Consider the following 15,475-nt stretch of genomic DNA (forward strand, 5'->3'; position numbering starts at 1 on the left):
TTAACAACGCGACCAAATTAGTAGATTTTTAGAGGAGTGGCGAGCAGCTTCTCGGAAAAATGCATATGATCATCCTTTTTATCCTGGACCGCAAAGATGCTGTCTGCCTGCATAATCCACAGACCAATATATTATTCTACGTAAGTACACTACATACATATAGATACAAATTTGCTGTCTGCAGGGGGGTGGTTTTCTGATTCCTCCTCGATATAAGGTTTTTTCGGGAACAGCCACGGGGGATAAAATAAATATAAGCTTCGGCTCTATTTGTTCATGTGTGTGATGTATTGCCTGTTTGCTCGTCATATTAAATAATCTTCCATTCCAAAACAAAAGTGATTAATTCAGCAGCAATAGTGATTCTTTTATATATATATATATATGTTTAATTGTTTTCAGTTGGGAAGAAAAAAAGAAAATATTATGAGAGAGAGGCGAGAGCATGCATGCAAGAAGAGAGGGCAATAATTAACTGGAGAGAATCAAAGCAGGAAAAGTACCAGAAACTATAAACAAGACCCTCACTAAATTCTTTTTTTTGGAAATAATAAGGCATTACTCATCAAACCCCGTCCCGTAGGAGCTGAAGATTTTAGTGAGAGAGAGAGAGAGAGAGAGAGAGAGAGAGAGAAGGTGGGGGAGAAGGTGAAGGTGCACACTGTCAACACTACAGACAGGTACTTGTAACTCGATTACAGGAAATGGCATCATCTGTATCGGAAACCCATATCGAGCTCCGGCCCATAAATCCCCTGGCTGATGTGCCCTCCAGCACCTGCAGCAGCCACTGGATGAACCTGCTTCGCGTTCGCGTTGCGGAGTTCCATCTCGATCAGCCTTTGCAACGTTTCAGGATGACCATTCCCTCCCCTGATATCCGGAGCTGCATAATTTTTTATTTTTTATTTTAATTTCTTTCAGCAAAGGTGACAAAAGTTCAAAGATTCCGAGAGCCTGAACAAGCAAGCACTCACAACCTCTACTCCCATAGCGTTATTTTGACAGTATTCACATGCCAATTGTTGCAACTTTAAGCGCTAGAGAGGCACAAAAAGGAAAACAATTATTCTGCTTATGGCTGGACTCTAGGAATATGGAATTGTTTGTAGTACCATAGAGAGCTGGTTCACTGCATTGTACGGTTCATTCGAGCTGTTTTTTCAATTCTACCTACCATCCATCATTCTCCCAAACAGTGTAGAATTTAGAATTTAACAAAGAAGAATGCCGAGAAAAATGGTCATAGGATTCGATTCCTTACCCGGATGTGCCATGTCAAGTCCGCCAAAGCTTGGCTGCCTATGGGCCCCAAAAGCCAAACCTTGCATTGGGTTCATCTCGTGATTAAACGCAGGCATTTGGTGGTTGGGATGAGGGTGCTGCCCCTGCGGGGCCCTCAGATATCCCTGAAACTGGTGAGCTGGAGGTAATCCACCACTCATGTGCATCTGCTGTAGCAGCGAATGGTGGTGACCAGGAGGATTATCAAAACCGGTAAATCCAGTGCCAGGATGTTGAATTGGAGGGCGCATCATACTTCCAGGAAAATCCTGAGCCATCAACTTCATTTGAGAATCGCTATGCCCAGGATAAGAATCCAACAGGTTGAAGTTTGAGCCCATCGGATTGAACTGTTGAGGACGAAGCTGTGGAGAAGACTGCTGCAAGTGAAGGCTTTGAAACGGATCTGGTTCCATCTTATTCAACGGAACATGGAACGGTAAAGAACCTTGACCCCCGACGAACTTCTCCTTGAGATTACCATTTAAAGTTGCCAGCTTTTCAGCAATATGTGCCGGTGTGGTTTGAGAGGACAATACTTCAGTTTTGGTAGGCGGACCACTCCCAGGCATAAATCCGCGAAGATTTAAAGGATCATTAACTGCTATCAAGCTATCCTCTTCAGGAAGCCTCACTTCATTTTGAAGCTGTGGTATCTCCACATTGGTTTGAAGATCATCCAAAACTACAAACTGCTTGTCCAATTTCTCCAAGTTCGACGGCTGTCTGTGGTTCAAAGTCAGGGCACCAGTTTCAGAACCATTCCTACTCGAGAAAACGTCCGCTTCCATCTGTGTAAAGGGGAAAGCCTGAGGCTCCACTGCTTCAGCCTTAGCAGACCCAGCTGAACCAGAACCCCTTTGAGCAGAGACTGGAGCTCCAACCGATTGTAGCTCCTTCATAAAAGCTGTTCCAAAGAGTGTTTCCAGAGTCAATGTCTTTCCTAAATTGGGAAGAGTTCCATTAGTTGGATCCATGGGGTTGTCTGGCTCATTTCCAACTGTTTCTGATTCAACACTACCTAGACAGTCTGAAAATTTGGCATTTACATTGGGAATTGATAAAGTATCTCCATGGTCCGTTCCCTTCTGAAGCAAAGAAAGAAGGTGCAGGGATGCACGATTATCAACGCCACCGATTGGTTCATTCACCTCTGCATCACTCATACCCCATCTCGGAAGAGGCTCCTGCTGCTTTGTGCCACTTTCACTGATTTCAGATAGAATGGAATTCTCAAGGTCTTCGCATGTAAGAACTGGAGCTGCCTCTAGTTGCCCCTCTATGAACAACTCGTCAGATTTATTGGTGGTAGCAGTTGTAGCATTCGAGGTAATATGCCCTTCAGTAGGTTGGGAGCCCTGGAAGAGACTATTTGGCCACAGTTGCTCAGGAGCTTGTGCATCAGGAACTGATGATGCACCCTTTTCACCCCCAACAATTAAAGAAAGCAATTCATTTGGCTGACCAGAACCAGGATGCACTGATGGTTTTTTATCTGCAGCAATGATACAAAAATTCAAGAATTTAAACAATAATTCAAATTGAAGGATGCATGTTCGAACTCACAAATCAATTAGGTTATACCTTCTTCAAGAAACCACCGAGCGAATTTGGAAGACTGCACAGTACGAGGGCTCCATGAGTCTTCTCCTTGACCATGTTGTTGCTAAAAATGCAGGAAAGTATGCCAAAAATGTTCAGAACTTTTAAACTTGGCATCAACAAGAAAAGCACGTTTTCATACATTACACGGAAAGGAACACTGAATCAAAGTACAGATTTCATGTCAGCATCTTGTCCATATTCCAATGAAGAAGAAAAAATGATTTCTATTAACTAAAATTTGTTTAAAATAAATCACAATATATTGAAATGCCAACTCAAATAGTAGTAAGCTGAAAACAGAATTAAAGATTCACCTTGAGAATAGAGGAGGAGCCAGAAACATCTAATGCTAAGGCACTGCCAAAAAGTTTTTCCAATACTGTAGAGGAATCACTGGATTGAACCATAATTTTATTCCCAGCTGCCTTCTCAGAATCAACTTCTATTGTTTCCTTAGTAGATAAGGGCTCCACAGCATCTGAAAGATGATTATTTCCAAACAGATCTTTTTCATTAAGAGACTGAATGGAAATATCCAGAACTGATGATACATTCCTATCACTCTCGCTACTTAATGTCTTCTGGATATCTATGCTTCCATGCTGCTTCATGGTCAAGCCCATTTTATCACAAACTTGCTTCACCTCCTGATCATCAGAGGGGCCATTAGATGTAGTCTTGTCACTGGCACATGAAATAGTGACTTCAGAGACCATCTTGACCTACAAGAGAAGTAGACATGAGATTGCAAGGAAATACAATATAAGTGAATCAGTTCTGGTTGGAAGATAGTTGCTTCTGTTAACTTTTTGACCGATGAGTTTAACGGAAAAGCAACAGCAACAAGCATCCGCAAAATGAAAAGGGGGGTAAAAGCAAGTCTTCTAGATACCAGGAAAAATCAATACATCTATAAATGGAGAGAGTGACATTCTAAGCCTGCAAAAATAAGAAAGCTTTCACTTGCAGTCAATCACATCATATCACAGGAAGTTATTTATGGTGCCATACAACCAACACCTTGCAATAATCTTTCATTCTTCACATGACAGAGAGACTGCAGGAATAAGTGTTGATCAAAGGAGACCAATCATGAAAATGAAAATACAACCTTATCTATCGCAAGAAACAATCATGTCCTCCATTTAAAAATGATAATAAATAATAATAAGTTTGGTATGAGCAATAGTTACTACAATAAAGTACCTCAACCATATTAGACTTCCTTTCCTGCATTGCTCCGGCAAAACCTGGAGGCACAAGTGGTCTGGGTGCCGGTGCTTGCGAGGAAAGAGAAGATTTTGCAGGATCACTACTGAACTCCTGCGGTTCAGTGTGCTCATCAACTTCATCATTCTTGTGGAAAGTTCTCTTCTCATGCCCAGAATCCTCAAGTAGTGTTGTGATATCAAATATATCCCTCCGCCTTTCTGGATTCACTTTTTGTCTCTCTTGGAATGCTTTCTGCTGCTCTTTCCTCATCAACTCAAATGAAGCTGCAAGCAAAAAAATTGGATGTTTAAAAGGTTAAAAACCAACATCCTATCTAGACCTACTCCAACGCTTAATTGCCTGACAGAGAAGGAAGAGGAGATATATACAGAACCTCTTCTCTTTCTTTCCTCTTCTGCTTTATCCTCGCTCGTGCATTCAGATGAACCAAATGTTTCGTCGTTGTAGGAGTCATTAGTCTCCCTTCGTGGGTGTGGTACTGCCTGAAATTCATGACAATTAGGGGAAAGAAAATCAGTAGTACACCAGGAAAATGCAAATTATACAGAAAAGTTGCCCTGGCTCAGGCAATAATTACTTGGTCAACCTTATATGGGCGGGGAGGTTGATATGGCTCTGTCGTCTTATTCAGTTGGTAGTTATCATTAGGTCGAAATTTCGGAGCTGACGCCCCAGGTGCATATCCTGATGGTCTGGGAAAAGAACCACTGCCAAGAAGTCCATCGTGCTCTGGAGCTTGCCAACCCCGTCGAGATGGGTTCATATAACGTTTCCCAGAATCTGCAATCAATGTTCCCAAATACAAATTAACAAACTAGTTCGAGAAATGCCAATTGCAAAAAACAGCCCCTTCACCAACATAAATATGGAACATAGCTAGAAGATGGCCACTCTAATTCTTTTGTCGATTTTAGCTATATTAGAAAAAATCAAGAGTAGCACTTGGCAGAAGTCTCAGGCAACACCGCAAGTTGATCTTCGATTCAAGGAATACATCTCAAAGAGATGATGAAACGACTAAGCCGCAAAAAACAGAGCAACTCGGCAAGTCCTTCAATTCTTTAAACAGAAAGAGAAACTATACCATTTATTTATGCAATAGTCTATGGAAACGATGTGGTATTGTCACCACAAGGTAAAAATATGTGCAAAAATTTTGCTACGAGCATAATGCATATTTCATATACCCATCTCCAGACAAAATTACAAGTAAAAGTGTGGACTCATTCCAGTCGATACCTGAATCTCCAGATTGCGAGTCTGTGTCTTTGTCACTCCTTCCAGAAGAACGACTATCCCACCTTCCATGGACACCCTTGTTATAGTTGCTCAAATCCCCCCTGGTGGGTGGGGAAGATCCATATTCATTACGTCTAAATCCATGTGAGGACAAACTACCAGGAATTCTATGTTTCTCTTGGGAAGCATCTTCAAATTCACTGAACAATGAGAGAAAAGAAAAGGTCTCATGGTGAGAGCAAGAAAATATCCACTATTGTAATGGAGAAGGTAAATGTCAGCACCCCACTCATGCTGAATATCAGATCGCCACCATGTTGATTATCAGCTCCTGAAGTTCGTCAATTTAGACTGCAGAACTATAAAATGGAGATCTCACCTCAGAATTGATTGATCAAATCCACTTGGTAACTTCTTGCATATGTCCAAACCACTCATCGACAAGAGAAACTCCCTTGAATACGATATTTTTGACTTCCTGAACAACAACAAGAGCTCGTATAAGTTTGAGAAGTGGAAATAAAAATGATAGCAGCCAACGCAAAGCAAATCAAGTGTATGAGGGTGGACGAGTCCTTTGCCTTTCGATTTCATAAGTAGATTCATTCGGCCGATCTGACATATATCTGTCTTCGCTTTCTAAGCTCATTATGGAACAATCTGCACTCTTCTAGTGGATCCAAAGGGTACCCCAAAGCAGGTAGAACAATCTTCACCTTATAGAGAGCAATATCCTGCTCCCCTAAAAATTGCTTCGTAACCCAGAATCTGACAAGGGCTTAGAGGGCGGCTTAAACGCCTAACCAGATAAGCTACAATCTTATTCGATCCGTAAGCATCGAAACTTTATAAACCGATCATCAGGAGGGGTATGATCAGATTGAATATGCAGGAACCGTAGAGCTGATATGCAAAACTTCAGGAGCTGCGATTAGTTGGTCAATCCATTTTCGGATCCAGCTCAACCTGCTTAGACTATCTATCCTATGACTGCCCCAACAAGAACAGCCTTCGAGAAGGAGCTCAAAGTGCGTAAACAGAAACGAGGCGTCTATCATCGATTACCATCTGAATTGCTGGAATCCTGATATATCAGCTCAACAACAGCACCAGAGGGAAGGAACGCTAGGGTTTTGCGCAATCTAGAAGTTCCAAAAATTAGGGTTTTATCTTCAATGAGCTACCTGGATCCAAGTGGGGAGAAGGAAAGGAGGAGACGGGAGAGGACGGAGCCAGTTTAATGAAAGTGGAAGAGAGCGCATGGATCTATTCAGGAATTTTACAGCATAGTCGATTGATCGTCGGAGGAGGGGCGGAGAGAGGATTTTCAGAGAGAGAATATTGACAAACGAGCAGGACGAGAAGAGAGAGAGAGAGAGAGAGAGAGAGAGAGAGCCCCGCAAATGCAATGGGGGGCCTCTCACTCTTGCTGTTGTCTGTTGCAGAAAAAGACGTAAAAAAAAATCTGAAAATAAATTAAAACTTAGACAGCCGTGAATTTTTCCATTTTTTCAATTTTGATTACAGTGTAAATATCGTGTCCCATTGATTTACTTACGTCTTAAACCTTTTTTCGTCTTTTCTTTCTTTTTTCTCTTTTTCTTTTCCGTCTCTTTTCAAAGCTTCGATATAATCCTAGCCTCAATCGTAAACCTCCATCATTTTCCGCCTTAATCCGCGTCCCTACTACTCTCTTCTTTCATTCCAAAGCTTCAAGTACGATCCCAAGCCTGTAAGTCGTTCCTTAATTTTGTTTTCCTTCCATTCGTTTCGTCTTTTTGAATTTACGCTGGGTTTGGTTTTGCGATTATTCATAAATATCCCGTGGCATGGCTAAAAGACTCCAATTGTGCCGAATTTTTTTGTATTTTGTTCTTGCTTCCCTGTTTTTTGTGCTGCTGGAGATGATTAGATTGAATCATCGGAGTCCGCTGTTCTTTCTTGTATTTTGTTTATCCCATTTCTTCTAGTCCATGCAGCCCATGGTTATTCCAGGTACCACCAATTTTGTGGTTCCTTAGCAACGCCGAGCTCATCCACTGTTTCCATTTATGTCAAGCAAATATATATATGGAATGACCATTCACTTATTTTCATCGCTGATTGTTCAATTTTGCTCACAAAGCCCCGTCGCAAAGCCCGGGCTTCGCCCCTAGTAAAGAGTAAACTATGAATTTGATACTTGACCTTTGAAACGATCACCATTTTCGTCCTCGACATCTTATTGCCATCAAGAACGTCCCGACGTTCCACTTCCAAGTGCAGTCCATCAATTTAGTCAGTGTCGTTTAATCAATTAACGAATACTAAAAATTTAAAAAAAAAAAAAAACTTTAAACCCCTCTCTCGACCACCTTCCCCATCAAAGAGTCATCGGAAGCCCTAAATGCATGGAAGAAAAAAGAATTGGGGAGATCGTACGCGCCCTTCTAGCCACCTCTCCCACGGCGCGAGGTCACCGGAGGAGAGCCCCCCTCCTGACCATGCCTCTTGTAATCTCCCCTGTGGAGGAAGTGGCCGGAAAGGGGGCTCAACGACCTCCCTCATGGCGGACATCGTCACGATGCCCTCTCCTTTTGCGCCCTTTTTTAATAAAAAAGTACTTTTTTATTTTTAACATATAATTAATGTTAATTAAATGATAAAAACTAAATTGATGGACATGAGTGTAATGTTGGGGGCATTTTTAAGGCAATGAAATGTCAAGGATGAAATTGATAGTTGTTTCAAACGTCAAGAACCAAATTGTCAATTTATTCTAAAATAAAAGTACAACAATAGATTTTTTTTGTTTATGTAAATTTTGCTCTTGAGGACCTTGTTTTTTAGTTTTAGCCAATCTCTGGAATGTTTAGTTCGTAGAGAAATCTAAACGAAAATTACCTAAAAACTAGATGTAAGGCCCATGCTATACACGGACTAGATTTGATAGATTAATAAATCGGTAACTACCATTAGATCGGACATACGAGTAACATAAAATTTTGCCCATGACTAAGATTTGTCCACATTCCACAAGGATAAATTTTTAATTTTTTTCATTTGCAACTGCATATTTGATTATGTTTTATTTTTTATTAATCATATATTCTTTTTTAGTACTGTTCATTTTCTCATGAAAATTACAAAAGAAAAGTGAGCTTCTCGTAGTAGTTCATGGGGTATAACTTTTTTAGTTTCATTCTAAGGGCATGTAATACCACAAAAGGTTAAATTTTTCTATTTTTTTCATATAGATAACTTTTTGTACTTTTATAATTAAAGAAACCGTTGGAGTTCAAAGTAACATCGCCAGTAATAACACACCACTTATTGTGTTATGATTTGTAAGACTTTAAAAATCATTCAACCGTGGATTACCTGAATTCTATGTAGCACCGTTCAGTGAATTATTCTTACTTTTATAACTATATATAGATATATAGATTTTTAACTAGTTGAATTGCTTGTGCAATGCTTAAGTTATTGACAATATTTTCTCTAGTTTTAAAAGTGATTTGTATAATTAAAATTCTTTATTTTTAAAATTTTAATATATGATAATAAATCTTTCATTGCATTTTTTTTCTTTTTCATAATTAGAGTTAAAAAATATATTGAACCATTCTATTTATACAAAATTTAAGTGGACCTTTTTAAATCATTATAAAATTGAAAATCAAATATAATAGGAATTCAATAAGTCTCCTATAAAGAATAACTTTTGACCATATAAGTTCTAACAATATTGTGATAAAATAAAATTACGCCAATTATTGTCATTTACAATTGGATAGAACTCTAAAAGTCACTTCATATTAGACAAAGTGAAAATCCCGTGTACCATAGCATACATCAGGTGCATCGCATGAGTTAGTTAATAGTATTATGCTTGATAATGCTAACATTGCTAACAATTATTACCGTAAAAAAGACTATCATAATAATTATCCAATTTCACATTTGATCGCCGATGCAATAACAGTCGAGATAGTACCAATTAAGAGTACTTCTTCAGATGATACTCAAAGACCTCCCTCATCTTATTCATGTTCTTTGCTTACTTAGCTCTATTGAGGGAAAAACACAAAAGAAAAAAGAAATAATGAATATTAGGTTGTTTTATACATTTTAATGTCTTTTCAAATTCCAATTGAGCATAACCGACGAGCGATGAACTGAGTAGTCGATTTTTGGACTTCCGAAACAAATATAGTATCGATAGTTTTGCGCCAAATTTCTCTCTTCAATTAGTGATGTCTCGAAAAGTCACTCAATGGGAGAGCATGTTTGTCATAGTGGTACTTTTAGGTGCGTCACCTCTGGTTTTAGTATTACTAGATGAAAGACCCACGCATTTGCGCGAGTTAGAGTTACTCATAGAATAAAATAATGGATGATCTATATTTGAAACAATAATTAGTACCATAATATTTTTATAACTCCAAGTCACAAAGTAGGAGCCGAACTAATTTTTCCTCTTGGCTAGAGTTTTTTCTCACAAGGTTTGAGAACATGTATCTTTGTTAGTGTATATATTTTACTCTTGATACTGGAGAACGTTAAAAATGATTGAATTGGTTTTTCTCTTTCGAGATTACAAATTAAACTTTTTAGTTATTACAACTGAGTGTGAAAATACTATCTTACAAAACAGTTAATCCAACAAATATAGGTGGTGTTTGGTTTCATAGTAGGATTTTAAAATCAGATTTTGATTTTGATTTTGAGTGGTATAAATGGAGCTCACCCTTTGACTTTGTATGAGTTATGTTGTTTTGTTGTGGGAAAAAGTGATAAAAATGGGGCCCACTCTTTGATTTTGTATGAGTTATTTTGTTTTGTAGTGGGTAAAATTAAGTTAGAATTGTGATTCTAAAATACAATTGCGAAACCAAACAGACCCATAAAATTTATAATACCTTTTATAATATAAAGTACTAACATCACCCAAATCTAAGGTATGAAATTCTTTTCACAAACATGAAGAACATCTCACTATATCAAAGTCAAATTCTAGTACTGTCGTTTTACTTTGGGCGTAAAGTAAATATTGGAAGTTTGAAAATTGTCTCTTCCTCAAAATCTTATTTTGAAAAATTACCAATATTGTTTTATGAATTCTACCTCGCAATCGCTTTAGTTAACTTGGAAAATTATAAGATTTGTCCTAAAGCATATATTCAATATATTTCTGATGACCACTTTCTGTGAGAATTGCACACCATAATCTTTTTTCCATATAAAAAATTACATTTAACTTATTATAAATGTAAATATTCAATCCCTTAGTAAGTATTGGTCACTGTTTCATTGGTGGTGAAACGAAAGGTCATGTAACGAAAATCTTGCTTCGTCCTATATGGCACATCCAAGCTCATTGTCTTAATTTTTATAATTGTATATAGATATACGGATGCGGATGACATTGTTTTGTTGTACAAGAAAGTTCCGTTATCATTCCTCACTTTTATTGTTGGAAACTAAAAATTGGATCTATTGTTTATCTATAATACTCAAAAGGAGAATGAAAATTTATTTAACTGTCAATTTTTAAAAATACCCATAATAAAATATCAACTTAAATTAATCACTTGTCCTCATGTTCCTCATTTCTTTCTATGCCCGTCACTCTCTCCCCTTTCATTTCTCTCTCCCACATCAATCCTCTCTTTGTTCTTGTTCTTGTTCTTGTTCTTCTTTTCTTAAGTGCACCACTGAATATCCGAATGGGCAACAATGAGGGTCGATAATTCAAATTCGAGCACCGAATTCTTTAGCCCATTAAAGACCCTTACCCACTAATACATTATTTAGTATTAACCTGGGCGGATAGTGGGAATCGAACCCACGTCTTCTCCTCAGCAAAGAGAAATTTTACCATTCGACTATATTTGCGTCGACCATGAAGAGAAAAAACTCATTCAATGGTGAATTTTCTCCATCACAAAACTCAAATATTCTTATATTTATTAATTAATATTTATTTTAAATTTCAAGGGGATATTTATTCCAAAATATAAAGATTTAGATACGTATAAGTTTTACATATCTCCACTTTGTTATTTTCATTTTGATGCTCTTTATTGCTCTCGGCTCGACTCTACTTAGAGTAATTCATCAATTCAATTTGCAAATTGAGATGGTGACAAATGATAGAGGTTGCTGGCAAACCTCGCCTCTCATTTATCTTTTCTTATTACTCTACTTTGTTGCAATATCTAAACTTCAAATCAAATTTTGTAAGGAGAAAAAATATAGGTCCCAAACAGATATTCGAATTCAAAAATTAACCAATTTTATATAGGACTAATTGATCGGTGTAAAAAAATATTAGTTAAAAATGTTGGTTAATTTTTTATTTTTCTCAACTTTTTCCTACCTCATCGATAGTCTTTCTTACAAAGCTCTAGTGTATTTTATATATATTTATATTATAATTGTAATTTTGATCCGGGCCATTGCAGCCCACTTGAAACCCCCATCATCCCAAAAAAAAAAAAGAAAAAGAAGAAGAAAAGTTTTATGTGGCCACTATGGATGCCCGGAGGAGATACTTCAAACTGAAATTGCGGGACAAGCTTTTGCATCTCTCGTGTATGAATGGCGGCGTTGCTCTCATTTGCTTCCATCAGTCCCCATATAAACTCCCGCCGCCGGAATATCATTTTCCGCCGATATTTCCCGCCAAATGTCGATCGATTCCGGTGCAAGGGAGAAAAATCAGCCCGCAATTCGGCCGCCGATCGGGAATCCGAGCCCGAGAACGTGCTGCTGAAGGTGGCTTGGTACGGCTCCGAGCTGCTAGGGATCGCCGCTTCGTTTATTCGTCCTCCCCCGTCTAATGCTGTATCTCCGGCGAGGGAACTTGAGCTCGAGCTCCCTAAGGATGGCTTCGGAGCTGTTGATCGGAGCTCAGTTGTCGAAACTATCAAAGAGGACTACGGTAGATCCTACTTCGTTACAGGTAATATTACATAATAAAATCATATTTTATTGTTTTGATCCTTCTCTTCATTGATTCCCCAGAACGTACTTATTAGAATATTTGTAATTCATATGTATATATGCGCGCGCGTGTATGGGGCTAATAAGTGCATAGAATGAACATGAAATGAATAGAATACCTCTCTCTCTCTCCCTCTCTTCGCTATCTCCATCGTATTGCATTCAGTTATGAACTTGAATGGCCATATGTCCTGTGTAAATCAAATGGTAGAGGACGAATTTCAGTCGGTAGTGTAACTGGCACGAGCGATCCCCGCAAAAGGTTGAGGTGTTTATGCGTGTGGTATGCTACTGAGGCTCTGACGATTCTACCAAAGGCTGAGAAGCAAAGGAACTCGGTCGAATAATCCGTTCAAGGACTCAAACCTGTTCGCTTGTGAAATCTTCAAAGGATTGATCAATTTCATAGACCTCCTGCAGATATTGAGTAGACTCTAGAGAAGGGGTTCACCGTGGACTGATTGTTATCGAGATGATCTTAGGCCTATGACATCTTAGATTTGCGGCAGAAGTGAGAAAAAGAAAAAGCTGCATATTCTTGTACCTGGGACCAATCAAAGCTACGGGATCTGTTCTACTCAGTCCTTTGATAATGAATTATTATTGCGATGTTCGTTCATAAGAAATCTGTCTAATTGGTGGTAGGTGGTCTTTTGTTTTTAAAAGTGGATTCCTAACCTTTGTATATTCCATTCTGGCTACAGAACCAGGATTCTTCTTCATTCTTGACTGGTAATCCACGTTTAAACTATATCTCGCGGATATCACACCGTTATATTCTTTCATTGACCAGGGAACCTCACACTTGATGCCTACGAAGAGGATTGTGAGTTCGCTGATCCAGCAGGTTCATTTAGAGGGCTCCGTCGTTTCAAGAGGAATTGCACAAATTTTGGATCCCTCCTCGAGAAATCCAACATGAAGCTGATGAAATGGGAGGACTTCGAGGTGAGTTTGCTTGCTTTGAAGGCTATTCTGTTGCTGGTGATGACAGCTTATTAGTGGAGGGAGTCATCTTCACTTTAGTGAGACTTCCTCTTCAACAGAATCATTGTAAATGCTTGATTCACATTACGCTGCTCTCTACCGATCTCTCAGTGCCAAGTGAAATGTTGATTACAGGATAAGGGAGTTGGGCACTGGCGTTTCAGTTGTATCCTGGCATTCCCTTGGAGGCCCATTCTCTCTGGTGAGGTTCTAGCTTTTCATCCCATACGCATGCACGCTCAGGGACACTTACATATTGGCACTTCTCCTGTAGTTGTCTTACTTGGCATCTTCTGTAATTCTTTTCTATTCTCCCAGATGAAAAAAGTTAGACTGAGAAACTGTTTATGTGAATTATGGATAAATGCCATCTTCTCGCAAAATATATTCATAAGACAGCAGCAGGACTTAGGTTCCATTTGGTGATAAATTAGTCTGCATGCTGTCAATTGGTTGCAGAATAGCTTTTCTAAGAGCAACTTTAAGCGATCCTTACCTAGAGGAAGAACTCGCCTTGCATGGCTTAGGTGTGCTAACGGCGATAAGTGAATGTAATGTTGCAGCCTCTGGGTACACGGAGTACTACTTTGATGCAGAGTCTGGGAAAGTCTGCAGGTAATATGATGCCATTATTCATGTTCCTTTCTCTGATTGCCTCGTTTTTATCTCGACTTCTGATCATGAAACTTTCTTCTTCTTCAGGCACGCGGAACACTGGAATGTTCCCAAGATGGTGCTATTGAAGCAGATCCTAAAGCCCAGCCGCTGGGCTTGGGAGAAAAAGCCAGTCGGCTGAAGACCTTTGCCAAACAACCTTATTAGTTTGTATCAAAGCTGTTAATATACAGGTAGAGCCAGGTAGAAACCAATAGCTGGAAATATCATGTAGCTCGTGGAAAGTAAAAGATTAGCTGTATGAGTCCACGAAAGAACGGTCTCTCGATCAAAGTAAATTAAATTTACTAATTGACCCTTTTTAGTTTTTCTGGCAATTTTATGTTGTCATGGGTAGTTATGTAAAGCATGTTTGCATCTAGTACAGGAGAATGAAATGTATCTTTACATCCCCTTTGTTTTATATATAATGAGTTGGAGAATACGTTAGAAAAATGAGTTGGAAAATACGTTAGAAAAATGAGTTGGAAAACAGATACATCTATATTGAAGCCCTCCTAAGAAATATAGGTCAGTATATATACATTTTTATGAAATATATATATACACGTATGTATGTGATTGACTTGCTTCGGTCAAATTAAACCGACAAACACGCTCTCGTCTTGCTTCTGTTGCCCAATTACTAGGCCAAATGCATGGCACATTACCTAGAAGGGATAATTATCGTATGCTTTGTTAATCTAAAGGGATGGACAATTGTCATATACTTTGTCAATCTAAAAGGATGGCTTGCTAGATTTGGTAAAACTTTTTGTTTAAATAATCGAAAGAACAATCTCTCAATCAAATGGAGTGTAGCTCAATGCCGCACGTTCTCATCCAGTAACAAAAAATGTTCCAAGATTGATACTCATGTGATACTAGCCGCGGCTATTTATTAAATATTTATGATTTCCATTTCAATGTATAAGAATCAAATTAAGTTGATTTCCGAATCAAATGAGTCTTAGACAAATTAAGTAAATGACATCCATGTTGAATATACTATTGCACAATTTTTATTTTAATTGTTTCCCGTTTAATATTATCAAAAATGAGTTTAATAATTAAATAAATGGTTATTAACAAAAAAATCCCAAATATTTCACATTTTAACGATTTTAACATAATTTTTTTATTTTGCACATAAAATCATAAATTATTAATTTGATAACGACGTTAGTACGGTGTCAACATTTCCATCAATTTTAATCGGAATTGCTAACATTTACTTGATGGTGCCATGTGACTTACGGTTATTGGCTGAGTGGGTCCCAAATATTTTCTTTTAAAAATAAAAAAATTCTAAAAATTTAAAAGAAAAAAAGTTCGAAACCCTAATAAGGAGGAAGAGGGGAAGCGGCTGACAGTAAGGGCTTGGAAGAAGGGAGGTGGTCGGTGGTGGGGGCCTCGCTACCGGCCACCACCCCCAATTGGATTGGCAGTGATGCTAGGGGTCGTTGGCGAACCTAGTTGGGGGGTC

General features: G+C 38.4%; 2 protein-coding genes across 3 annotated transcripts; one reads left to right on the plus strand and one right to left on the minus strand.

Annotated features, from left to right (window-relative positions):
• Window positions 1–446: 446 nt before the first annotated feature.
• LOC116205364 lies at window positions 447–6,767 on the minus strand. The gene is made up of 10 exons (XM_031537946.1): window positions 5,943–6,767; window positions 5,741–5,839; window positions 5,362–5,561; window positions 4,709–4,902; window positions 4,496–4,604; window positions 4,096–4,385; window positions 3,204–3,611; window positions 2,869–2,950; window positions 1,265–2,779; window positions 447–886 (listed from the first exon to the last, which is right to left on the minus strand). The coding sequence occupies exons 1-10, from the start codon at window positions 6,008–6,010 to the stop codon at window positions 711–713; spliced, it is 3,141 nt and encodes a 1,046-aa protein (XP_031393806.1). The 5' UTR covers window positions 6,011–6,767; the 3' UTR covers window positions 447–710.
• A 5,055-nt stretch (window positions 6,768–11,822) lies between these two features.
• Window positions 11,823–14,432, plus strand: LOC116202315. 2 transcript variants are annotated; one of them, XM_031533834.1, is made up of 5 exons: window positions 11,823–12,307; window positions 13,142–13,296; window positions 13,471–13,537; window positions 13,899–13,950; window positions 14,038–14,432. In XM_031533834.1, exons 1-5 carry the CDS (start codon window positions 11,944–11,946, stop codon window positions 14,129–14,131), a joined length of 732 nt encoding a protein of 243 aa, XP_031389694.1. In that variant the 5' UTR covers window positions 11,823–11,943; the 3' UTR covers window positions 14,132–14,432. The 2 variants fall into 2 exon arrangements, with proteins under 2 accessions (XP_031389694.1, XP_031389695.1); XM_031533835.1 differs by lacking the exon at window positions 14,038–14,432 and having other exon boundaries at window positions 13,795–13,936.
• Window positions 14,433–15,475: the final 1,043 nt, after the last annotated feature.

This window comes from Punica granatum, chromosome 4, assembly GCF_007655135.1.
Source record: "Punica granatum isolate Tunisia-2019 chromosome 4, ASM765513v2, whole genome shotgun sequence".
NCBI classification, from domain to species: domain Eukaryota; kingdom Viridiplantae; phylum Streptophyta; class Magnoliopsida; order Myrtales; family Lythraceae; genus Punica; species Punica granatum.